At 44.9% G+C, this 26328-nt stretch overlaps 1 protein-coding gene across 1 annotated transcript; it reads right to left on the reverse strand.

The window, feature by feature from the left end:
* Positions 1 to 780: 780 nt before the first annotated feature.
* On the reverse strand, positions 781 to 24372 carry clmna (calmin a). The gene is made up of 13 exons (XM_012836702.3): positions 23970 to 24372; positions 11069 to 11130; positions 10018 to 10113; positions 9353 to 9436; positions 9153 to 9245; positions 8579 to 8772; positions 8060 to 8253; positions 7754 to 7836; positions 5102 to 7642; positions 3857 to 4023; positions 3306 to 3384; positions 3127 to 3185; positions 781 to 2260 (listed from the first exon to the last, which is right to left on the reverse strand). The coding sequence occupies exons 1-13, from the start codon at positions 24052 to 24054 to the stop codon at positions 2101 to 2103; spliced, it is 3897 nt and encodes a 1298-aa protein (XP_012692156.2). The 5' UTR covers positions 24055 to 24372; the 3' UTR covers positions 781 to 2100.
* Between the last annotated feature and the right edge of the window lie 1956 nt (positions 24373 to 26328).

A 26328-nucleotide genomic window follows, 5' to 3' on the forward strand; every position in this document is an offset into this window, starting at 1 on the left:
TTAATTGCTTGTGGCCTTTATTTTGACAAGTGTTACCTTTCATTTGCCTCTATTTCCCAGTTAGTTGTTGCTGACGATTTCCTTGTCGAGCAGTATTTCATACAGCATATGAGTTTCCTCTTTTCTTATTTTGGCCTATCTGATTCTGCTGCAACCTCTATTCTGAAAAGAGTGAAGGGTATAAGGTTTCTGTCGTTTGGTTAACACGTGCAGAAATACATTTGGTCTGTTTGCTATTGTTTGATACTTTTAAACTGCACTGTTGTCATTAAGTTAGAGTAACTTAACTATAACGTTTAGAAATGATGAAAACAATCAGACCAGATGTAACCAGAGATGATGAAACAACAAATCGATTTGCATAAATATTTGTGCGCATAGGACAATTCAAAAATATTTTCAAATTTTAGAGAGAACCATAAGCAAATATTAACTGTACATGTAGAGTTAACTAACGGATAGTTTGTGCGAACACTTCAGACGAAATGTGTCCACCAGATGGCAGTAGCTGCAATGTTAAGGGAGGAGCAATGGTTGTGAGATATGGTTGTGACTGTTGGAATTGCTGAGAGATTGACGGAGACCTGTCAACGATTTGGGGATCCAGCTGACGTCAACAGAAAGAGGTCACGCTCAAGACAGTTATTCTCTCTGTCACATTGCTAAGTACTATGATTAATCTGAGTTATATCATGTCCCATAACATACCATGTAATATATGGCCTCAACCTGCAACAGTAGAGTGTAGGATGGCACTTGTAAAAGAAAGCACGCTATGGATAGAGGGCAAAGCATTTCATTTATTGCACTTGGCAGGTGCTTTTGATACATCATTATCAAGTTTGATACAAAAGCAAAATGCAGTTTTAGGATTGCGTTTAAATCTGTCTCAGACACTCCATTTGAATGATCACATTCTATTCCCTTCTCACGCACACACACACACACACACACACACACACAGACACACACAGACACATGCACGCACACACGCTTACTGACCCACAAAGACTGCAATATGCCTCAAGATATGCCTCAAGGTATGTATAAGCAAAACTGTGAAGGCTGTTTTGTATAAGCAATTTATTAAAACAGTTATGTTCATGTCAATATTGTGTCCGGTTTCTGTATACCCCATGTTGAAAAAAATGATGTATTAGTCATGGTATTCTGTGCTTGTCTGTGTAATTATCTCCTTTCGTGAGAGTGTGAAAGATGCATTTTATCACATTCGAACTGTAAGAAAAAAAAAATAAACAGCAAGTGAGGATGTACTTCAGATAAACTAGAGGTAAACATATAATTTTCTTTATTTTGTGAAGCAAATCTCTCTCTCTCTCTCTCTCTTTTCCCTTAGGCTTCCAAATGTCCAAGCACAGCTGAGTCACATTCATCTCCCAGACTTCTGCAGCACAGAAAAATCACTGCTCGTGTTAATCACTACTCAATGACTTAAAAACATTCCTGCTATGCTCAACTTCAACAAAAACATGGCTAGCATTTCTGATATTAGATTCTGATTATAATTCGTGATCACTATAATTTTTACCTATCTAAATCTTCATCTTTGGCAGTTTGTGTTTTGTGATTAAAAAGTGCAACTGACACTAGCCTTCCTCCTGCAATGCTGAGACCTACCGATACACTTCATAGGAGTAAGTCCCACGAGTCAGCTTGCCTAGAGGAAGTTGTGCATTACGTATAACATATCTATAATTCTGTAAAAATCAAATCTTTCACTTGTATAACTGAATACTGCATGCATAAATTATACAATTCTTCATGGGTGGGCACTACTTCATCGATAGTCTTTTATAACAGTATTTACAAATTATCTTAAGTGAATCAAATGTACCTCTTTATAACACACACACTCCAAACAGAACAAAAAAGCCAAGACTACAGTGGCACAGATATTTTCGTTACAAATAATCTTCATCAATATAGGATGTATAAGGGTCCAAAAAAATTCTCAAATGTTTATCTTAAAGTAATAAAAAAAAAAAAACGTTTAGTTCACTCGACTATATTTGCAGAGCTGTAAAATGCCCCAACTCCCTTCAATGTCATGTGACCAAAGTACATAGGCCTGTATTATGTTCATTCTTCAATGTTGAGGAGGAGTTGAGGAAGAGTCCGGAAGTCTATTTGAGGCAGGACGAAGAGGCAGTAAACGATGAGCCACAGAATGAGCAGCAGGCAGACCTCCTCCAGTGTGAGATCCACAGGCCTCTCGCCCTTTGCTGCTCCGCTCTCTCTCCTGTGAAAGGAACAGGTGGGGTATTAATGAATCACCACTGCAAAACGCCTCCTCACTTCTACAAGGACACAAACATTCCAGCTGGAAAGGTGAGCACTGCAGGTTTGTTTTTGGTGTGTGTGTGTGTGTGACGCATACTTTAGTGGAAACTGGTGAAACTGACATATCTTCCTGAATTACACCCTTATGAGACATCACCGGATCAGGCTGCCATAGCAACAAAAACAAACAACCTTGCCACAGAACAGAGATAGCGAGAGACTAACAGAGAAAGATAAAAAAAAAAAAAAAATTGAATACTCATACACAGTCTATTTACACACATTCGTTTGGCGATACTGAAGGTCCGCTGAATCATGATCATTTTAGTTTAGAAGTCCACTGCTCACTCACTAAGAGTGGTATGGACATGTGTAAGACTGCTGCTAAGACCGGGTGACTGCGACAGAATGACATCAGCAGCGGAGGCAGGAAGAAAGCCTGGTGCTGGGAGAAGCGTGTATCCAGACAGGAGGAGCCAGTGCTCCACGTTGCCATCAGGTCTGTACTCCCTCAAGGACTGCCAACTCCAGACTCAGCCAGCCCAGTTTTTAGAGCCATGGCAACAGGACTGGTGCAGACTCTGAAGCTGCTCTGAGAGATTACATTACGTTCATTCTGAATACTAACATAAACACTTTTCACAGAGATTTAGCAAAAAGGTTTCTGGAACTTTCCTAAATGCTGTAATCAGCTACTTAAACTCCTCTCCTGCTCTTTATAAACTAATCAGGAATTTTTGTTTCACAAGGGGCCTGGTTTTGATCAATCGCAAGTGACTTACGATTCGGTGAAATAACACATTTTCAATTAAACAACAGATATACCTAATGTGAAGGCTGCTTCTGTCAGATGGGCGAGGCTCACTGGTCTTCTTATTTCCATTCTGAAGACACAAAAGAGAATACGGGTCATATGAGAGACAAATATATATATAGACAAACTGCTTAATCAACATGCAAAACTAGATCACCTCTAAGATGGATGACTCTGATGTGCAACCAACCTGAGCCTCTTTCGGCTGAGCTGAGGCCCTCAGATACGGGGCAGTGAAGGGCTGATTCGAATCTCCAGTAGCATCGTCCCTGTTTAAACCAAATGAGAGTGTTTTCTTAATAAAGCCATTTTGCCTAATCGTCGTTAACTGAACATATCTAAACTCATCCACTGCAGCGGCGAACAAATCCTGTCCAGATATAGTAACAATGTAAATATGAACTTACAGGAAATCATATTTGGCAGAGGCAGAGGCCTCTGGTAACATTATACAATGCATACAGTGTACGTTATGCTGTAATGTATTAAGTTACAGGTTTTGACAGAGTAGGAAATGACCTCTTTCCAACTGCCGACCAACGGCGGGTATCAACATCTCTAACAGCAACCTCAGCTCAGTACATTTAAGGCAATTTTAGCGAGCAGTCGTCTGCCTGCAGCTGAGGTCATGGCCTGCGAGAAACTCCACTTTCCCCCTGTGGCGTCTCGTGTGTTTCGGGCCGCCCCGGCGCCGAGCACTGGGCCCGCGAGCACTGGGCCGGCTAAGAATAGCGGGCCTACCTCAGAGGCGTTGTGTTTTCTCTGGCGCCGGTCCACTCTTCATCGCTCTTAATGAGCTCACCCGGGCCGCCTGGATCAGCATCAGCAGCTCGCCGGTCCACCTCGGCGAGCCCCTCGATCGGCTTTGGGTGGCACTGTTCCTGGGGTTCAGGGGGCCCCTCTGACGCCTGTTCACACATGGGGGAGGGGTCAGGGTTAGGGTTAAGGGTTGGTTATTTTAGGGGGGTATTGAGGTGGGGGTGTGGTTGAGAAGAGAGTAGTAATGAGTGTATGAGTCATACATTACAGTCACACACAGTGCAAACACTCTGGACCCTGGGCAGGAAGCCAGTGCTGTGGTATCTCCCACCATAACTCTTATGTCTATGCAGACCATGCAATCTGTCCACGTCTCTCAGGTTCTATGGCTTACCACCATTAGAAAAAGCCTTTTTGGCTCAGAAATGTCTGATGAGTTTATTGTTCATCAGTCTCATCAACAGTGTTTTTATACTGTGAAGAACACGTTTTGTTCTTGGACTTTTTGTTCTGTTCATTTGGAAACAGCTTTTTGTAGAACCCTGGGAAGCGTTTTTTGTTTTGCTTTCATAAGTGTGCACAGGAAGAGGAATGAGTAAAGATTAGTTTGGGGTTTAAAGCTCAGGGTAGAGTTCCATACAGGAGAGAGATTAAAGCCATGCTTTCTCTCTGTCGTCCCTTAATGGGTTTCGCTCTGATGATTGTTTCATTATTCGGGGTTGTGTTCTTGCTGCTCATTAAGGGAGCTGTGCTAACTGGAAAAGCAGTGATCTAGTTTCACAGTGTGAATGACATCTAAAGGAATTTACTGCTCTAAATATCCTCATGCATCCTCCACCGCCACCCCAACACCGCCATTAATCATTAATCATGGGTGAAAATTTGTGTCAGGACGTTCAGCACCAAACAACCCCGATGTCTGATCCTCTCCACAGGCCAAACAAAGCCCACAGGCACAGTATTATCACGAGGGCTAGGGAGAGGCTACAGATAAATACAATTAAGCCATTTCATGTAATTTCCTCAGTTTAACTGCGCTAAAAAAGGGAACATCCCGTCCCGCATGCCGATCACTGATAAAGTAAGTGCTGCTTGAATCACAATGTGCATGAATGGAAGCTGTGCTTGTGGGTGCAGAAGTAATTTGTATGTGTGTGTGTGTGTGTGTGTGTGTGTGTGTGTGTGTGTGTGTGTGTGTGTGTGTGTGTGTGTGTGTGTGAGTTATACCATATTTTGAAGTAGTGTTCCACCAGGCTGTGCTGGTTTCTGGACGTGGTCTCGGCCTGTGTTTTCATCCTCACTTTCGCTGCCGTCGGTGTCGGGTCCTGGCAGCCTCTCCTGCACTGGTGCCGGCTGCAACGGTGCCATGCTAAGCGACAGCCGCAGCTCCTGCGGCATGCTCCCGCAATCCTCTGCTCCGCCTGAGCCAATCGGGTCACGGCCCCCGCCGGCCTCAGCCTGGCCGCGAGGGTCGGCGTTGGGCTCCACGAAGGCTTCGATGACCTCGGAGATGGGGACGTCGTAATGCGGGTAGTACACCAGATCCAGGGGGATCACGGACACAGGTGCCCGCTCTGCCTCCTCAGCCTCGTCTTCATTCTCTTCCTCCAGCTGTGAGCCTTCTGCAGTGGGCACGCTGTCACTCTGAGTCTCCTGGGAGACCGAATCTTCTTCCGACTGACTCTCTGCACCAACTGGTTCATGTCTGAGTTCACTCTCAGTCCCTGTTTGCCTTTCCAAAGATAGGCTCTCAGTTCCTTCATTCAGTGGGTTTTCTGGGGTACATTCTGTGCCATTCACCACTTCCTCTGACTTGCTCTGCGTTTGACCTGCTGGATAATCTGACCTACTTCCTGTATCCTCGTGTTGACTTGCAGTCTGGCTGGCTGTTCTGGTTAAGTCTTCTTCAGGTTTGCTCTCTGCGCAACTCGGCTGACCTTCAGGCGAACATTCTGGGGCACTTTCCTTTTTCTCAAGTTCAGTGGTTGTCTCACGTGATTCAGGTTCCAACTCACTAGGTCCTTTATTGTTCTCATTCACACTGGCCTGACTGTTCTCCCCGCTGCAGGGGTTATGACCCCACAACAGACCAGACTCCTCTTTATGGCAGTTCACCTCAGCTGAGCCGTTAACATCCACCTTGTCCATCATCTCAAACTTCAAGTCCACCCCACTGCTCATCTCTGGGTTCCTGTTACTGGTCGCCTGTGCTTCGCCGTGACCAATTCTCCCTGTGTCCCCATCACTGATTTCTTCTATGTCCCCATGACTGGTTTCCTCCACTATCCCATCAGCCATTTCTCCAGCATCTTTATCGCCATCCTCTTGGTGCAAAACTTTCCCTGAAGCTGCAGGAACTTCAGAGACTTTAGGACTCTGGGGATCACGTAGGCCTGTCCTGTCCTCCTCCTCCAAGTTCTCCTGATGTTTCACATCACTCTCCTCTGGCTTCACACCTCCCTTCGGCGTCTCTGCCTCCAGCGCGTGGGCTGGCTGCTCAGAGACATCGCCGTCGCATGAGTCACTGTCTTCCGCCGACTCCACGTCGACATTCTCAGCGTAGTGGATGTCCTCCTGCTGAGCCTCTCGTGTGTCTGTGAGCGGTGTGTCCTTGGAGCAGATATCACTTTCCCTCTCTGAGAGCAGAACGCTGTTACCTGAAACAGAACAGCCAGGCCCGACAGCAGGCTCGTCCGCAGCAGTAATGCGATCGGTAACTTGATCGGGCTCTCTTGTTATTTCAAGAGCAGCCGTTTGATCAGCGCTGGAGGATTGCAGATGGTCTGCAAACTCCGCAGTCTTATCTGAATGTCCAGACTGCTCTTTTGACTTGTCTTCCTCTTCAACTCCTTGTTGGTTGGAGGACACGGAAGTCACGGAGGGCCGGTGCTGGAGGTCGGTTTCACCAAGCGGCAGCGGACTTTCTCTTCCCTCGGGAAAGTACCCAGACTCACAGCCTCCATCGCATACATCAGCAGGTGAAGGCTTAACAGTCTCATTCTGGAGCTTTTCCTCTGAACCCATGTCAGATGTGTTTGCAACTCCACCTAGCTCGGGCACTTGATCTTGGGCACTTAAGGTGTGCTGGGGGGCCTCCTCCTTCTCAGAAGGCGTTTTGGCCTGTAAACTGTCAAGAGAGCAGATGGAGAAGTTCCCCTCATCTATGAAGAGCTCAGAGTCCATGCCATCATCTAATGGCTTCTCTATTTCTAAAGGCAGGCCCTTGTCTGACGCTTGTGATTTCTCGCATGTGACGGGTTCCTTCCCATCGCAGGCTAGACTGGTCTCGTTCAGTGAGCCGTCGCTGTAGCTTTCTGGAAGTTTCTCCAGGGGTTCGCCCTCGCTCTGCATCTCACTCCAGGAGTCTGGCGAGCTGATCACTGAGTCCACGTAAGACGGCTGTGGGGAGCTGGAGCAGGAGGTTGAGGCAGACACGGAGCAGGACGTGTCTTTGGTCAGGTCCAGTGAGGGAGTTGAGACACGGTTATCTGCTGGACTGGGGCTGGACTCAGCAGGGCTGGGGCTGGACTCGGCAGGGCTGGAGCTGGACTCCTCGCTGGCCTTGGAGGAGGGTGGTGGCGCCACCTGCTGCACGGAGGACCCATCCGACACAGAGGAGATGAAGATCTTTGGGGGCTGTTTGACCCAGTCCCGCTTCACCACGTATGACGTCTCTCGCGTCCTCTTCACACCGTTGAGGGTCATTGAGTCGTTCAGACGTGCACTCACCTTTGTCGTGCTTCTGTCAATGCGATTTGACACATCATCCTGAAAAAATCACCCACAGAAACAAAACAGACCTTAAATAAATATTGATAGAACATATCACTGCCGTTGACAGGAAATACAAATAGGTTCCAGTGAAATGAAAAATCTCACCTCATCAATGCCAGGGAAGTGCTCAAGGAACTGGGCCAGATAGGTCATTATCACCTGATCGTCTGGTGGGGTTATAGTCACATCTGTGAGGGAAAATTCATCACAGTTATATTTATTATTTATTTATATGATGCATTATAACCTTCAGGCTCCCAAAGAGAATATAACAGTTAAATTATTATGTCTTGTAAATGCATGGTTTATTTTAGGTACCAGTAATGAATAGGTTTTAATTATAAAATGTGTTATTACACAAATATAACAGTGAATATTATAAATCATTTTGAGCCTGAAATTCCTTGTGACCTTCAGGTTCCAGTAGTCGCGGGATGCCCAGACTATAGTGTGCCGTCCTGAAGGCCTCCTCCAGGTTCTCCCTGGCCGTCCTCAGCAGCGCTCGCCTCATGTCCACCAGGCTGGGGTCGATGGACTTGATGACGGCCAGGAAAGCCAGGCCGCTCGTCCAGCTCTTCCCAAAGTCAGCCACAGCAACTCCGAATCTGACAGATAAGACAGTTAGCAGTCAGCGCCAGACGGACTGCGGTGTAAACACTACACAAAGGCCAATTTCCTGTTTGCGAATGACAGACTGTGTCTGTTACTGGTTGGAAGTCATATGAGGATGTTGACCTCTGAATATTGCGTAACCAGATTTACACAACATGTGGAGATTGTTATTTTCAGTCCCATCTGTCGGAGTTTTATTCATGATATGGATGTTTTTTCATTCGTCTAGTTACTGTGTGGTGTTCTACACCTTTAAACAAACATTCAGCAACCAGAGCAGACGGTGTGGCGAGGGACAAAAATGAAGAGGCTTCTCACCTCCTCGTTCTCCTCTGCACCCATTGGAGAAGTGTCTTGATGGCTTTGCCGTGGTCCCTGATGGCCACCGAGCACCGTCTCTCCTCGGAGGGGGTGCTGGAGTGGGACGTGTCCGAGTCAGAGCTGGTGGGGATGGACGAGAGGCTGGAGGAGGAGGGGAACTGGTTCTTGATGTTCCCTGTGAGCTCTTTAATCTGGGTAGGCATAAAGGGGAATGTGCATTATGTAAGATAAACCTGGGACTGGCACCGCAAAATGCAACTCTGCAGAGAACCGTGTGGAAATGTGCTGAGTTAAGGGGGATATCGGGGAAATGAGGGGAACATAAGAGGCAGATTGACAAAGAGTTTGAGTCCAGCTCCAGTAGCCGTGAAAGGACATAGGAGGGAGTACATTGCCCTTGAACAGAATATCCATTTAGCTTTTTTTAAGTCTTTTTATTAGAGTTTTATTAGCTTTATCTTCAGCAAATACACCACAATGTACCACTCCCGTCTGCCCTATATTTTCCCCACAGTGTGATGACGATACAGAGATGACACTAGTCACATTTCACGGCATTTCTCCTCCTTACCTGGAAGAAGAGGATAATGTTCCATATGAGGCCCAGAACAATAGAGGAGTTGCCATCGGCAACATCAGCAGCATCGATACTGACAAGTTTCACCTGGGCATCAGATAAAACACACCAAACGTTAGAAAGGATTATTCACACAGGCAGTGGGTTTCAGCAGACGGCCATGAACGTGTGAGCTCCATGCCACTGATTCTTACATTTCTTTCCTCCAGAAATGTCAAGACCTTGGCGATGTTATTCAGCCTGAAGATACGATGGGAGGATGGCTTGAATCCATGAAGCTGAAACAGATTAAAGATCATTACTTCATTCAAGCTGACCTGATGTATTTTAGTATATTCATACCTCAGTTTATTCAACTCAAACTTCAATTTGTCAATTTTCATTGACTAAAACTTTCAGAAAAATTTATTGAATTTAAAACTTCACTTCTTCATGAATCTTCACACAAAGTTCTCGACTTAATTTGTGTTGACTTAAACTTTGTTACATCATTCATAACTCAAAATGAAACTAAAATGTACATCCACAGACATGAAACTGAGGAAGATTTTCCGCTAGGGTCAGGGACACTTCAGAAGAATCTCACCAGTTTAAACCCCGACAATACTCAAAATGAAACTAAAATGTACACGAACAGACACGAAACTGAGAGAGACTTTAGACTAAGGGAGATGTTCACCTGACACTAGAGTCAGGTGATAAGACACTTTGAAGAATCTCACCAGTTTACACCCCGACAGTACTCAAAATGAAATTAAAATGTACACGAACAGACATGAAACAGAGAGAGACTTTAGACTAAGGGAGATGTTCACCTGACGCTAGGGTCAGGTGATGTGACACTTTAGAAGAATCTCACCAGTTTACATCCCGACAGTTCCTCCAGCAAGGCCATCAGGATCCGGCCATCTTGGATGTCCCGAAACAGGTCATTCACCTCCATTGGAGGGTTACACTGTGACCACAGGCAGAAAACAGAATCTCTTTATGACCATACGACCCCACTGACACCTACACACATCCAGCTTTTGCTATTTTTACAACATTACTTATTTCCCTGAAACAGCCTAGAGTTTCACAATACAAATAATCAATTCTTATTGTAAAAGGAAAAGATAGACAGATAGTGTCGGTCATGAATGCTGGCTAGGAGGCTAGACGTCACATTTTCCAACTGAGAGGAGACAAACGTGTAATTGTTAATTAGTGGGTCGCAGTTTTGATGAGATGCCAAACACTGTGTAATGGAATAGAGGGCCTTTGTGTGGCAAGACAAAGGATTTATCACTTTTTGTTTTCACTCAGTACTCAATGGCCCTTAGACTTGTGGTGTTATCATCTGCAAGCTGTCTGAAACACTAGACCTGCACCACCCATAACCTGCTAGGAAACTCCAATGAGTGTGTCTGCGTGTGTGTGTGTGTGTGTGTGAATGTATGTGTGTGTGTGGGTGTGTGTGTGTGTGTGTGAGTCTGTGTGTGTCTGTGTGTGTCTGTGTGTGTGTGTGCATGTGTGTGTGTGTGTCTCTGTGCAAGCGCATTTGGGCATGCAAACTTATGTAAACAAAAGCACAAAAAAACACCATCCACCTACGGCAGTATGAGAGTGCGTGAAAGAGAGAGCGAGAGAAAGCATCCATCACAATGCCCATTTCCTTTCCTCTCTTGATGCATGTTTTATGGCACACGTTGACAATTCCTCTAAGACATGAATAATGTATGAAGGGGGTGTTCATTTCCTGCTGGCAGTCTGGACAGCAAATAGATGACTGAGAAATTTACTGAGATAGAAAACACCTCCTCTACCGTCCTCTGGAACAGAACTATTACGGCAGCGTTGGCAGAGGATGCAGCCTTCAGCACTGGTTAGTGTAGCCGGCAGGAGACGTCAGCTTGATGATCATAACTTACCTTCTCTAGATGCAAATTGATCCACCTGGTGAAGGTTCTCTTCTGCACCATTTCTCTTTCCACTGCAAAACAGAGAAGCCCGGCATTGGAACATCAACAGCCAAACCCATGAATAATACATGACTTACTACTAATACAGTGCAATTTAAACCAACACCATCAGCCTCGTTCCTCCCCATCCCAGTAATCCCACTTAGCCCAAGGTCCCTGCATCTCTGCTCATGTAAACACAGCATGGCTACAGCAGGGAGACGCACACAGAGACATGATTAAAACAAGCTTTGAATGGCTGGACCACGCTGACTGGAGGCCTGTTTCCATACGCCGCTGTTTCATCGCTACCCAAGGGCCGCTTTGTAGTTACTTCACTGTTTCAAGTTCGGCAGAATCTAGAGAGATCCTGATGAATCGACCGGTTTAGAACCGCTATGACTAATGCCATGGTTCTCCATAGAGCGGTTCTGCAAAGAAGACTGAAGACTGTTAGAAATCTGCCTTTGTACCATCTGATGAAGAATTCTTTGGCTAGTTGTATAGCCATGTACAAAGACTATTTTAACCAAATGTTCTTGCCTTCCCAAGGAAAAAAAGGTCTGTGCAGAAGATAAAAACCTACACTTTTTTTCTCTCTGAAAGTGTAGAAATTAGTGCTGTCAGTTTAACGCGTTATTAATGGCGTTAACGCAAACCCATTTTAACGCCGTTCATTTTTTTATCGCGAGATTAACGCGATTTCTTTTTTTTATTAATTTTTTTTTATTTTATTTTTTTAGATTAACGTTCTTTTTGGCCTCGCAAACTGTGTAGTAGGCTAACGTTACGGTTTGAGTGAATGATGAGCGCGATACGGCAAAATTGATGATAAAAAGCTTCTGAATGGAAAGTTTACTTTTAAAAGTTGTGTTGTGCAAAAGCAGCGAGCTTCACTGTTGTCTGAAAATGTCAACAGGCAGCTGGCTGAAATCAAAGAAGTAGTAGGCTTCCTTTTATTGGTAACCTAACTGTTACGGTTCATTGTTTCTGAAATAAGAGGCCTGACTGCTATGTTCCCAGCAAACTTGAAAAAAAGAAAATATTAAGCCATGGTTTAACTGCACTATAGGCTGAGTCCTTGTTTACCTGAAATGTGCACTTTATAATTTTATTTTGTACCGCCCTGTTTGGCAATGTTGGTTTTCAATAAAATAAAACATTTGCTTAAAGCAAGCCAATCCACTTTTCCATGTTGATAAGGGCATTAAAATAAAAATAAAATGATGGAAAAAATGAATAAATGAAGGGACATTTAAAATAGATACAAATTTGCGATTAATCGCGATTCATTTTGAGTTAACTATGACAAAAATGCGATTAATTGCGATTAAATATTTTAATCGTTTGACAGCACTAGTAGAAATATAAAAGCCTAAACCTCCAAATTCAAAAAAACTAAATCAACAGACAGCAATTGATGAAGAGATCTTAAATATTTCAGAACAAGCAGCACCAGACTAGTTAGTGGTCAGTCTAGCTTCATCTTGCTATCTCACAAATGCCGGTCATTTGTATTAGAGACGTGATTCATGTTTAGACAACCTAGTGATGAAAGGTCTTCTCATGTCCACATGAAACACAAAACCTTCCATCTGCTCAAACAACATCTCAAGCAAAACGTCTTTCATTCCACACTTCGCCCGAGATTAGTAATCTGTCCGCTATACACAGATACTGGCTGTGCAAGTGATGGAACACGTCTAACATGAGAAAGGATGACGTTTCACCACAATAACACCCATCTGATAAGACGATCCGGCGTGAATAACAAACACGTGAAAACAGTTTTCTTTGGCTCGGCTGCGCACAGACGGCTGAGGCTGGGGTCATCAGAGCGCAGTAAGAGAGGTGCACCACAGAGAGGAGAGGACAGAGGTGTGGACCACAGCCTGTGCAATAATACATGAAGTAAGGGCTGACTCTGGAACAGCTGGACTCTACACCACCTTATGTGTGCAGGGCAGAGGTTGCAAGAGTATAAAGGGTGTGTGTGCGCAAGTCTGTGTGTGTGTGTGTGTGTGTGTGTGTGTGTGTGTGTGTGTGCGTGTGCGTGTGCGTGTGCATGTGCGTGTATGTGCGTATGTGCGTGTGCGAGTGCGAGTGTAAGTGTAAGTGTAAGTGTAAGTGTAAGTGTAAGTGTAAGTGTGTGTGTGTGTGTGTCTGTGTGTGTGTATGTGTGTGTGCATGTGTGAATAAGCCCGAGTCTGTGTTTGCCTTTGGAACCTTCATTTGGAAAAAGGCATGTGGCCCAGAGAGGAGGAGGAAGGAGGAGAGCCAAAATGATTCCCTGGAGAAGGTCTCTGATTATACGAGCTGCTAGTCCCCACTGCCTTCACACAATGAGCAACAATGCTGGCATTAAATGGAGATAGTAATAGTGACATGACTCTGACTGCATCCTCTGACTGCGACTGCAAGAGGCTGAGGAAGCGTCTCCACCATTAATTATTCATCTCTGAAAAGACCAAACGCCGCCATTTTCTGGAATCAATAAGTGGAGTTGTTACATGATGGAATAATGACCTAATGAACAAGGAGTAAGTCTAAGCCCACACACACACACACACACAGACACACACACACACACACACACACACACACACACACACACACACACTACATCATGAAGGCACAAAGGGGTACATTCACAAGGAGAGACAAACCAACTGGCCAAGGGACCCAAGTGGGACTGAATCGGTTATAAAACTTTATATATTTCCAAGCAAACTGAACTTTCCACACATTCCTCCAGTATAAGGTTCTGGCTTTCGCAAACAATCATCAGTACTCAGAAAGGAGCATTGTGCATGTGCTGTGCATTTGGAATGACAATACCAATAGCATTTAACTATATTGTACTTTCAGTGGATATGTGTTGTTTATCTCTCTCTCTCTCCCTCTCTTTATACAGTGTGTGTGTGTGTGTGTGTGTGTGTGTGTGTGTGTGTGTGTGTGTGTGTGTGTGTGTGTGTGTGTGTGTGTGTGTGTGTGTGTGTGTGTGTGACAGACACACATGAGCAGTGGTGTTACCCTCTGTTATCAGTGCATACTCCTACCCTGTCACAGAGCAGAATTTACGAAGTGCAGATGAGAAACGCTATCAGAGGGAAGTGGCCATTGATCGCCTCGTTCTTCTTAGGGACTCGGTCGAGCATAATAAAGCACACACCATAAAGATTATTATCATGATCACTCTCTCATTCACCCTCTTCCACAACACAACAGCAGCTCTTTCAAGTAGAGGAGCATCTGGATTTTGCCTCAGCCCCGCCGGTCTCATAGTAATCCAGGTCTGGCTAACCAGGAGGGGCCCTTTCTCCAGCTCCGCACAGCCCCCGTCGCCCTCGTAAAGGACACAGAGACAGACAGTGGGTGATAGGCAGCATGGCCACAGCTGAGATCTGCCGTGCTTTTAACCGACCGCCGGTGCCGAGCGGAGGGAGAAGAACAGGGAGGGTGGAATGGCCCGGTTTGATGACCCCATTCATCAGGGTGCCTGTTTGGGTCTGTTTGCGATGTTTTTTTCTCCCTCTCTCTCTCTCTCTCTCTTCTGCTTCATGGTTTTGCTGAGGTCAATTGTTTCTTTGTTTTTTTACAGTAAGATGCTTTTGTTGTTGTTTTGTTTCATGATGCAGGCATGCGAGACAGGCATCCTGTAAATAACAGATGAAAACCTCACAGACCGGGGTCACCTGGGGTCACGCTCAGAGACGTGCTATCAGCAGTTAACACAGCGGTTGGCTGGCTGACCGGCTTTAATTATGGCAGCGTTTTTTGCCAAAAGAAACTCCACTTTCCTGCATCACTGCTGTCCGTCGAATGTGTTTTGATTGCACGAACAGCAGGTTTGAGCGTTGAGGCGATTCAGAATGAAAGGACTCAGCTCTTCATAGTTTTGAGTTCCTCCCCCCATTCACATAAATCCTGACCCTTTTTTTCCTCTGCGTGTGTGTTTGTGTGTGTGTGTGTGTGTGTGTGTGTGTGTGTGTGAGAGAGAAAGAGAGAGAGTGTGGGTGTCCATGTCTGTGTGTGAGTCCATGTATGTGTGGATGTGGATGTGTGTGTGTGCGTGTGTGTGTGTGTGTGTGTGTGAGAGAGAGAAAGAGTGTGTGGTGTGCATGTCTGTGTGTGAGTCCATGTATGTGTGGATATACTGTGTGTGTGTGTGTGTGTGTGTGTCTGTGTGTGTGTGTGTGTGTGTGTGTGTGTGTATGCGTTTCTCCTGTTCCTGCCTGGAGGGGCTGTTTCTTCACAACGTGTCACCCAGACTCTTTTTTTCCCCTCTTTCACATTCTGCAGTGAAGTCTCTGTGGTGTGCTGCAGGTTTGACTTTCTGCTGCATTTCTCATCTGAGAATAAGGGCAGTATGTATACACGAGATACACGAAAGCATTTCACATCTGAGAATAAAGGCAGCATGTATAGACGAGAGACAGGAAAGCAGTTCTCATCTGAGAATAAAGGCAGCATGTATAGACTAGATACATGAACTCTCCTGCCATCACCCTGCAGGTTTCATTACATTACTTTGTGATGCAACTCTTCAAAATATGACTCAAGGACTGCCTCAACCGAATGTGCTTGTGTGATACCAACATAAAGGAAACCAGAGATAGTGCATGCTATACTCCTTAAGTCAATACACACGGTTTACAGACCTGATAAGAATCGATGTGAATCTTTTGAATAACCCTACACTAGGTTACCTCATGCAAAACTCAGTGGGATAAAAAAGGCAGACCACAAGATCATATCTCAGATCGTGTCTCTGCTTGGATACAAATCGGTTCACTCCGGTATCAAACAATCCAGACAGACCTCAGGACACCGTGCGGGGTGGCTGAGAAAGACACTCGCATTGTTGTGTGTACACGTTACGACGTGTGTGCTTCGCATGCGCGCATGTGTACACGTCCGCTGCTGTTGTGTTTATATTCCTGACAAACACGGCAGGACTTTGCGCGCCGCGGTCACGTGAGCTTCATTTGCTTGACATGCAAAGAATGGTTGCGCCAGCTGGGACCATCCATAGGGCACAGGCAAATAAATCATCCATTCAGGCGTTTGTCATCTCAGATGACACTCTCTCACGAGTCACACAGAAAGAGGGGAAGCCGAGGAGCCTTGCACAAACATAATTAACATTCTTGGAGAGACGATTAGCTGCCAGAGGAGTTTTCATGAGATGGGAGTTTCATTGTTGCAATATTCCTGGGTCAGCCATGTGTAAATCGACATGATCTGTATGCTTCCAAATATGGAATTAATAATTTTGCAAGGAAATACATTAATTAACATGGTGTAGACCTGTAAAAGGTAATCCACTGACATGCTCATATCAGCCACTGATGTACACACACACACACAAACACACACACAGAGAAATGAAAAGATGGGACACAATGCTCAAGCAGAAATCTCAAATGAACAACATCGTCGCCATTCTGCACCTTACTTCTAGTTGTTTTCAATCCGCACATGTGCAATCTGCGTGACTATTGAATCAATTCATCTCTTTTTGCCCACAGTGTGTTTCCACTCAGCTCCATCCCCAGGCAACAGGAGTTCCTTCCCCGCTCGCTCCATGCCAATTAAGAGACAGCCAGGGCAGCCACTAGCTCTGGATCTGCCAGCTCCTCCAGATGTCCTGCCACCTCCTACGCAACTCCACTAACTCAGAGGTAAAAGGGCAGAATCACTTTCATAGCCGGCAGAGAGAGAGAGAGAGAGAGAGAGAGAGAGAGAGAGAGAGGGAAGAGCCGAGAAAGAAGGAAAGATGGAGCCACACATATTTTGATAACATGTTTCAGAGTGTGGGCTCTGAAAAAAGCCTGTGATTTAGGAGTTCTTTCAAAATACTTAGTGTTCTGGCAGTGTGCAGAATTTTTTCAGGTTAAACAACTCAGTTGTACAGTTCTTTCAGGTGGAAGCACAGACAGAGCCCCATGCATAGGTCTGAGATGAAACAGTGTGTCGTTGTTGGTGAGGATAGTTGTTTTGCTGTGCGCTATGTTGTCTGTGCATGGCCATGTGCAAATGGTCAGTCAGCGATCTGTGGGGCCTTGAAGCTTGAAGCACAGATCAATAATGTTTAAGGGGATTTTTGTTCGTTTCCTTGATGATTGTCCATTGCATGGCAATTGATTAACCAGTGGGTCAACTGGTATTCACTTGCCATGGTTGCCGTAGTAACTGCCCAAATTACAATACCATGTGCATGCCCCAACAAAGGGTAACTCTACAAAAGGGTCCTTGAACAGTTGAGCAGTCTTTTGTCAATTACAGCTTTTCCAAATATCTGAAGAAAAAAAACCTCCTCATGCAGAACCACATGGCCTGCTTAGAAAGTACATTGTGCCCTGTGAAATCAGTGGGCTCCTATCTGAAAAAAGGAAATAAGCCTTTTGATTATGCGCACTGTTATCAAACCAGCTAAACCTTACTACACGGATCTCCTATAACTCAACTGCCATACTTGCGGATCTAAAATGCACTTCATATCAATTCAAAGCTATTTGATTCCAATCCCATGTATATTCTAGGGGACTGAAAAAGCCGGTCTGCCTTTCCACATATCTGTGGTGCCTCAGGCCAAGAGCCTCACCAGGCCTCCTGTCAAACACACCAAAAATATCAACCGAAGGCTTGATTTTTGTGAAGTCTTGCATAATATCCTACGCATTTCAAGTCTGCTCTTAATTTTAATGTATTGATCTTTTTTTGTGTGTTTTACCCTATTAGTGCTTTTATTTGCTTAACTTGATCTGGATCTGGATCTATGAACAGGATCTTATATGGGGAAAAAATCTAGACTTTAACATTTGTAGTGATCCCGACTAGGAGATCATACCATGAATCTCACAAAGACAGATGTATTAAGGGCTCCTGGATGGCCATGTGACGCAATCAATGAATTCCAGGTGGCCAATCAAACGTGAGAGAGCACAAGCACGCTCCTGAAGATTGGTCTTCCACCTGTGGGTGTAGTCTATCAGCAACAGGTTGTCATTGCAATCTATTACCCAGAGTCTCCAGAAGTGCCCTGTTACAACAAACAGACAAGGTCAATGGTGTAGTGCAAACTGATGAATGCAAATGTGTGAGACAGTAATGACGGCCTCCAGGCCAATTCCTCCATTTCCCAACTCCATTTCCTCCCGTGCGCCACATCAATATCAACCAGAGATGGGTCTCTTGCCCCAGGGCTCCTCCTCGGCCTCAGAGTTTATCCTTGAGATGGATTTCATCCGGTCTTGCCAGTGCGTTACACTCTCAGGTGTGTATGTGACGAGAATAAGAAACAAAGTCTCGTCATCTGGGTTATGCTTCAACTGTACGTGACCTAAAATGCAGCTATTGTCTATCGATTAACAATGGTGACATTCTTCCCATACTTAATACCACAGTTGACCTATTTCCTTCTAAACTAAATGCTGTTGAATCTGTATCTGTGTCTGTCTGTGAAGAAATCTCCATTACGTATTGGTCATATTTACGTGCCTACAGTCCACGAGAGAGTAGTATATAGCGTGGTAGTAACACTGACTGAATACTGTATCTACTGAGGTCTAAGGAATTTGTCTCCTTGTTCATTAGGCTCCTTGCACAAACACAAATCTGTACTTGATTAACACACACAAACACTCAAACACGCTCAGGGGGGTCAAATCAACAATAAATTACAAAAGACTATGATGTCACTGGGAGAATGAGTTATTGCCACAGAGGTTGTGATTGTTTAATCACTAGCAGCAACAGGCTGTTCTGTTCTCGATACGTGATATCACTAGAACCGACCTTACTTTGGATCGCGGGGTACTTAAAAGGTTCCTCTTTAACATTCCAAAATCATGACCGCCATGTTCACATCTCGGCAGGCCTATGCAAAAATCATCATCTGCGATGCACTTCCGTGAAAATGCCACTGAACTTTCACAGCTTTAGCCAAGAATTGCATCACCCATTATTAGCTCTTCTTCCCTACACACAGCTAGTGCGCATTTGTATCATTTGTAATTCACACCCTAGCCAATCCAAAACCCGCCGCCAGATTACATCAACACTAGGTATATGACAAAGGAAGGAATGCACAGTCAGTGTTAGAGGTCTTCATCAGGTGCTTCACACTGAGAATCACACGGGAATTAGGGAATTTGAACACAGGATTCACAGGCCAGCCAGACAAAAGAGAGACCCTCTCTCTCTCTCACACACACACACAACACACACACACACACACAAGAATGACTATTTATAAAACTCAGCCCAGAAAGTCTCTGCTGTACTGAGGCAAGGAGAGCTTTACCATATTCAGCCATGCTTATGGTCCGGACCGTTCAACTGCTTCCTTCGCCAACCAGCAGAAACACCTGCAACTAATAAAACAGGATTCTTCGTTTTGATGCTGAGATCAAAAACAAAAGAATTACCTCATCGCCCCGCACCTCATGTTCCCTGATACAGGTTCATAAGCCAGTGCGCAAGTTTAATACACATCATCATGTTCAACGTTTTCCAATAAAGTGTGTGTTTTACAGTATTTGTACATATATATTTCATCTAACAGTAACTTTCCAAACATCTTCAAGATGTTTCCTCTGTAACCGTAGAGACTCTGGGGGCATTCCTATTGGACACTGGCTCAACATTAAGAAGAAAGGAATAGGGGCCTAGTTAAAGGACTGGATTTTCATCCATAAAAGCACAGCACTTTTGTCATCATGACAGGATAGAGGTGTTTTATCATAATTATGGGTTACATTATACAGCTGTCAATGCTACATTAAATCACAGGTAGGAGACAATCCAACTATTCCAGTAATTACCTACTTTCAGAATTGCCTGTAATTAGTTAACGGTACATATGAATCCCTACTCATTCCCTCTATATCGAATCTGACCACTGCCCTATGTATAGACACATTAATGCTCTGGTTTACTGTGACAGTCACGGTAATACATAACTTGTTTGTAGGAATCATGGGGTATCAAGCATATGAATGTAATTAAGTATCTATGTCTATATACTGTGTGTATAGAGTCTAAAGTCACCCATCCATAGGTGATGAATGATCACAAGTATTATACAATATACATATACAACAGACAATGCTGCAACTTGCCTTTCATATACTGCAACAGTTAACACATCATGAATCATCAGCAATCTACCATATAAAAGTGTGCTACTGTATCTTTTGAGCCTCGTCATCCATCCATAGGTTCTGTGATCATGTCAATGATCGTGTGATTTCATGCGTGGCCGATTTCATACATGGTCGTCAGACATGAGTGAAGATGCTGCAGGTGGCTACTGCAGCCTGCCGGTGTGTGTATGTGTACGTGTGTATGTGTGTGCGTGTGTGTGTGTGTGTGTATGCGTGTTGTGGGTGTGTGGAAGGTGAGAGCGGGGCTAGCGTCTAACACGCGGTTAGCATGGCTTATATAAGAGCCCCACCGCAGCGTAGGGGGACTCCTCTCCTGCACACAGCTCCACAGCTGCATATTCATTAACCCAAGCACTCGTTAGAGCAGGCAGCCACTCATGTGTGCTGTGGAGACAGAGAGAAAGGGAGAGCGGGATAGACAGAGGGAGAGAGAGATAGAGAGAGGGGGAGAGAGAGAGACGCGGAAAGAGAAAGAGAGAGTGAAACAGAGAGATAGAGAGGGTGAGAGAGAGAGAGAAAGAAGAGTGAGAGAGGAGGAGAAAGAGACAGAGAGGGGAAGAGACAGAGAGAGCCTGGGCTAAATATAGGAGACGCTACACCTACAGTATGCTCTCCTTTTCTCAGAGCCAGTAGAACTCTGAAGGACAGGCTCTAATGTTCTAGAGTCTGGAGGAGTTCTGTGGCTGCTAAGGAGAGTGGAGAGAGAGGAGAGCACTGGAGTGGAAGGAGATTAGCCCAGGCTTTTAGAGCATGTCTGCTGGAGAGGATGACAAGAGGGGAGACGGATCATCTGGTCCCCCTTACACCCACACAGGTATATCTTTACGAAACACCCTGGATAGGATTATGTAATACATGGTGTTCCCTGCATTGAGGAGTCAGGGGATTCCCCGCTGGATTGTCTTTGGGTTAGAAGCATCAGAAATGAGTGTAATTCAGAATTACAAGTGGAGCATATGGATCAGGTTTAACCAGTGCCAGTTGTGTCACTCACAAATTTCTTATGCAAACCTCCTAACTAACATTCTGATCTGTGGAACAGAAAATTGATGATTCCTAACTGTTCTCCACAAAAATGTTTCCAGACTACATCGCAAACAAAACTGAGAAGAGATATGTTCCAACTGAGTCAAGCTTGCAAATATCCCCCCACAAGACAACATCATCATCAACAACAACAACAACAACAACGACTTTGAATCTTTCCGAACACTGTGGATGGTGGACGAGGCGAGAACAAGATTACCTAGAGCTCAGTGTGGCCCAAAGTGATCTCACAATGCTTAAATAAACACAGGGGGACGTCGGGGAGGGAATCACAGAGGAGGCCTGGGCCCAGAGCCGCCAGCAGAAAAGTGAACATCTGATCTGGGTTACTCGTCTTGCCTGAGGACTGTAGCCATCACCCGTCACACTATAAAAGAGGACCCAACAAAATGCAGCCCCCCCCCCCCCCCCCTCGACTTAGCCGTACCCCCCCTCTCGATTTAGCAGAAAACCCTCCCATTACCTCCTGCCCTAATAAACACTTAAAGCTGAGGCCAGACAGCAGAAAGCGCCGTATCCCAGCTGCCTCCCCCAAAGCTGTCTCTGCTTCCCTAATATGATCAAGTGCATTCAGATCATTTAGCTTTGAGTGTGTGAGTGTGTGTCTGTGTCCTATGTGTGTGTGCGTGTGTGTGTGTGTGTGTGTTTGTGAGAGAGAGAGTTTGTGTGTGTGTGTGTGTGTGTGTGTGTGTACACATGTGTCCGTCAGTGTGTGTGTAGAGCAGCTTCTCAGTCATCACACTGAATGAAAATGTCTCGCCTCATAGCCCCGTGCCCATTTTCTCCGAAATCTGGAGTCAAGTGCACCAAAGTCTCTCTCTCTCTCTCTCTCTCTCTCTCTTTCTCTCTTTCTCTCTCTCTCCCACTCTGTCTCTCTCTCTGTGCTTTCACTGAACTTTCTGACATAGTATGTTGGCACCATTTCAACACTTCAGAATACTTGAGCAGATGTTTAGGACTTTGAGGTAAATACTGCCATGCTAGCACTTTCTAAGTCTGCTCTCGCAGGCTCCAGAGGTGCTGGGTTTGTGTTTAAGGTTATCCATTACAGATAAGGGCCTGCAAAATGTCACACTTTAGCACTTTCTAAAATACACAGTTTACAGGTCATCCTAAGAGTCTGGAAAGTAGTTCCGGGACTTCCTTTCACACCTCCATAAGGGGGGGGAACCCAGTTCCCTTGTATAACACAAGTGCAGCCAGACATGATTGTGTTATTTAATAACATACAATGGAACTGAAAGTATCCACATTATTATGAAAGCGGACAAATTATGCTTCCATCAGTACTTCTCAAAGGGTGCCAAGCACACTAAAAAGCTGCCTCTGCCAACTGGTGAATCTCCGTATTTCCTATCAGGAGGCTCCTGAGTGCTCCTCTCCACTCCCCACCCACCAACACTGAGAGAAATAGCGAGAGAGAGAGAAAGAGAGAGAGTGAGAGAGAGGTTTGAATTCCAATTAGCTGTGGGTCTCTCCAGAGCCCTATAGTATGTGTGGGAACACTCTGTTGGGCTGAAATACCAGCACTCTAATGTAGAGGGCATCACTCCTACTCTGAAGTGATTGTGTTATGTAATCTGCTCGGGGCATTGTTTTCTGCAGTGTTTAATCTTTCTGGCCCCCTTCCTCGTCACAGAGAAGGCAAAGCCCACATTCCCAGGTGTCAATTAGTACAGACACCCCTATCTTAGCCACTGTGCAGCCATGTCAAGACTCCACCACTCACATAAGAGAGGGGAGTTGAATGCCCAAATATTATGGCACAGTGCAATGGTTTCAGAATGTGTGTGCAGGAATGTCTGCATTGATGATGTCTCACTGGGCTTTTTAGACAGATTTTCTTCAATATTGACTTAAATATTAGTGTATTCTGGTGTGAAAGTGAAAGGGATTATCACAAATCCTCAGATCAAGAAGGACAGCAGCAGCTACAACATCAGCAAACACACTGAAAATATGAAGCCCTCGACCTTAACGCATGCACGAAATGCTCCGGTGACTAAATTCGGGACAACAATGGTCTGCCCACTCTCATTAAAATAAAAAAAATTACACACACTTGAACTAAGGTTTGTATGAAGACAACCAAAGCAACACGGTATAGGATAGAACAAAACATTGTTGCTCTCCACTCTCTCTCGAAAAGTTCTACTTAATTCGCTTGCGTTCAAAAAAAGTAACCCTCTACCGGCTGCCTGCACTTGATTACTACAATTTCAGTATGGTGAAGAGGAATGCATCACACACTGTCCACACAGAGCCAACAAGATTTGATTCGGCACGTTTAGGTTACTTAACACTATTGTATGTATGGTGCTGTAGCCTATATCCCATAGCCTTCATGTCTGCCAGGGTTTCCTATAGGGTGAGGCTGGACGTTGTAGGTGAAAAACAAACAGGGAGATCCGACTCGTATCCTGGGAGAATAGGATGGTAGTGCCGGCACAGCATGTCCGCAGACCCGGCGTGTAGTCAACATTACTTCATAAATGAAAACCGCGGCTACATTTGTAACCAACGTCGGAAGTTCTAACAGCAAGGCACGGTCATTTCAACCAAGAGGTGCTGGAATTAGCATAGAAATAGCGTAGTTTGGGGGAAGGTAACGCGATTCCCTTTCATTTCACATGGCCAGTTTTCCGTCCACCTACCTTGAAGATTCTGCACACGAATGTCGCTGATCTGCCCGATAAATTCCTCCCTCTCGAACCAATCTTCCCACTCGTGTCCAGCCATTTGGACCCTTGAGAAAGTAACTTGTTTTCAACACTGTGTGCCGAGAATCTAGTGGGGCTAGAGGCGAGTAGAGGCGTAGAGAGCTTCTACCGAACGTAACCCGTGGCGGGAGCCATGGATGCTATTGAAAGGAATGAATCTAGACGGACGCTATCCAAAGTGCTGCTTTCAGCTTCAGCATTGTTATCGTGAAGTTAGTTTCCCCGTGACGTAAGTGGCACCAGGACGGCGCAGTGGAGGGGTTAGCTGGCATGGAGAGACTGGAAGGAAATGTAAATGAATAGCACCTGGTTAATATTGTGAGGATACTTTGTACACGCCCACCACCCTCTTACAGTAAGAACTGGGCAGTTCCTCCCAGATGAGGACAGACGCCGATGCAGAGGCACCACATCACTGCTACAGACGATTTCCTATATGCTGGCCGCGGTGCAGGCAGACCCCAATGCCCATGTCATGTTTATGTGTAAACTGGGTGAATCCGTTAGTATAGTCAGTGTAATGGCATTTGTCGCAGATAGATTCATTTAACAATGCTACACAGTCAATGAATAGGCAGGTAGGATACGCATATCTAACCGGACCTCGACTGTGTGTTTTTTGCTGCCTGTAATAAGACCTGAGAGAGTGCACTCTCCGATAATCCTTTGCTGGTTTTGTGTTTTTGCTTGCATTGCTGCAGCTCATGTATAATTGATGCGTATTCTCATGTGGCTCTATTATGTCTCTTAAATAACTACTATGAGAAATCAAACTTTTAAATGCATGCTCTGCATATGCGACATTACAACGGCAATATAGCACTCCGGAATGGGTGGAATTTAATATATGGAGTTTGTATTCATTGCTATTAAACAGTTGTGTACGTTTACAACGGTGCTATTATAAGCTTTTTTCTCTTTGCTGCAATGATGTGCCTATCCATCGTTGCTACAGGTGATTTGGGAAACATTATTATACCTGAAAGACAATGAATTCACAGATGTTAATTAATCACGAAATTAATGGGCTACTGTAAAGGATTGTGTTATTGGGGTCACTCAATCTTTCACCCTCTCTCCAGTAATTGCTCTCCTGTTCCATTTAGGCACTTTGCACTCAGGTAATAAATCGGTGTATCTGTGGACTCTCTTTTAACTTTGGATGGTAAGTCAAAGGCAATCATATCATTTATAAGAGTGGATTGCTCTGAGTAGAACGAATATGACCCTTGTCATGTTGAAGCTGCAGCAGGTGATATCTGTTTCGGAACACTTCAAACAGTTTGCATTTACATTTAGAAACCAGTTTGTTGAACATTGCTGGAATCTTACCAGACACAATTCCAACACCTTCTGAGTGTACCGGCTAATCAGAGTGTTTCGCAGAGACAGGTCCCTGTCTACCAGTTATTGTGTATGTACAGCACACAATGAATTCCTGCTGGGTCTAAGCTAGGAAGAAGCTAGCAACTAATACTGCCTTCAGTCACTTTAACCTTTACCATTGGCACGGCCATTAGGTTAATTGGCTGTGAGGTGGTATTAAAGTGCCACTCCTTGAACTATGCGCTCACCTCCAACCACTCTAGATGTACTGTAGCAAAAAAGGGCCAACAGCTGATCAGAGCTGGTTGCCGTGTCGGTCTCCAAGAGAACTTGAGGCACCAAGTGGGATTTGCTGGACATGGAAAATTATATAGTAATGCTGCAGCATGCTTGGGATGGTGAACAGGATTACACTTGCTGTTTCTCCACAGCAGTGCTTCATAAACCCTCTCTCTCTCTGAAGCATTGCATCCTGCCTACTTTGTGGGCAGCTGTTATGTAACTAAGAGTCGAGCTAAAAGCCTGATCCTCCCACAGATGACATGAGGGGGCTCACATCTTCACACCAGAATGATTTTCCTACTACATCAACAGCAGCTCTGGCTGAAAAAATGACCAGTTCAAGCTGACATTCAACTGGAAATCTCAACTGGAAAAGCTCATTGTGCTTGTTGCTTTTCTTTGATAGCATCTGGACCTGTAGCGTAGCATTCATCATTGCATTTCATTCACCATGTTGTCAAAGCAATATTGTGGGCTTGTTTTGTTTAATCTCACATCCTAAAATGCTCTTGCTCTTGCTCTTGCTATTTATGGAGTTTGAGCTGAAAAACTCATGTCACAGTGTCACCGGCAGTGAACAGCTTTCATCATTATGCTCATGTCAGTAGGTGGCCTGATTATTGGTTAAGGATGTCACCAATCTCCATGCCATACACACAGAGACACAAAACCAGTTATGGAGCTA

Source organism: Clupea harengus, chromosome 14, assembly GCF_900700415.2.
Source record: "Clupea harengus chromosome 14, Ch_v2.0.2, whole genome shotgun sequence".
NCBI lineage: Eukaryota > Metazoa > Chordata > Actinopteri > Clupeiformes > Clupeidae > Clupea > Clupea harengus.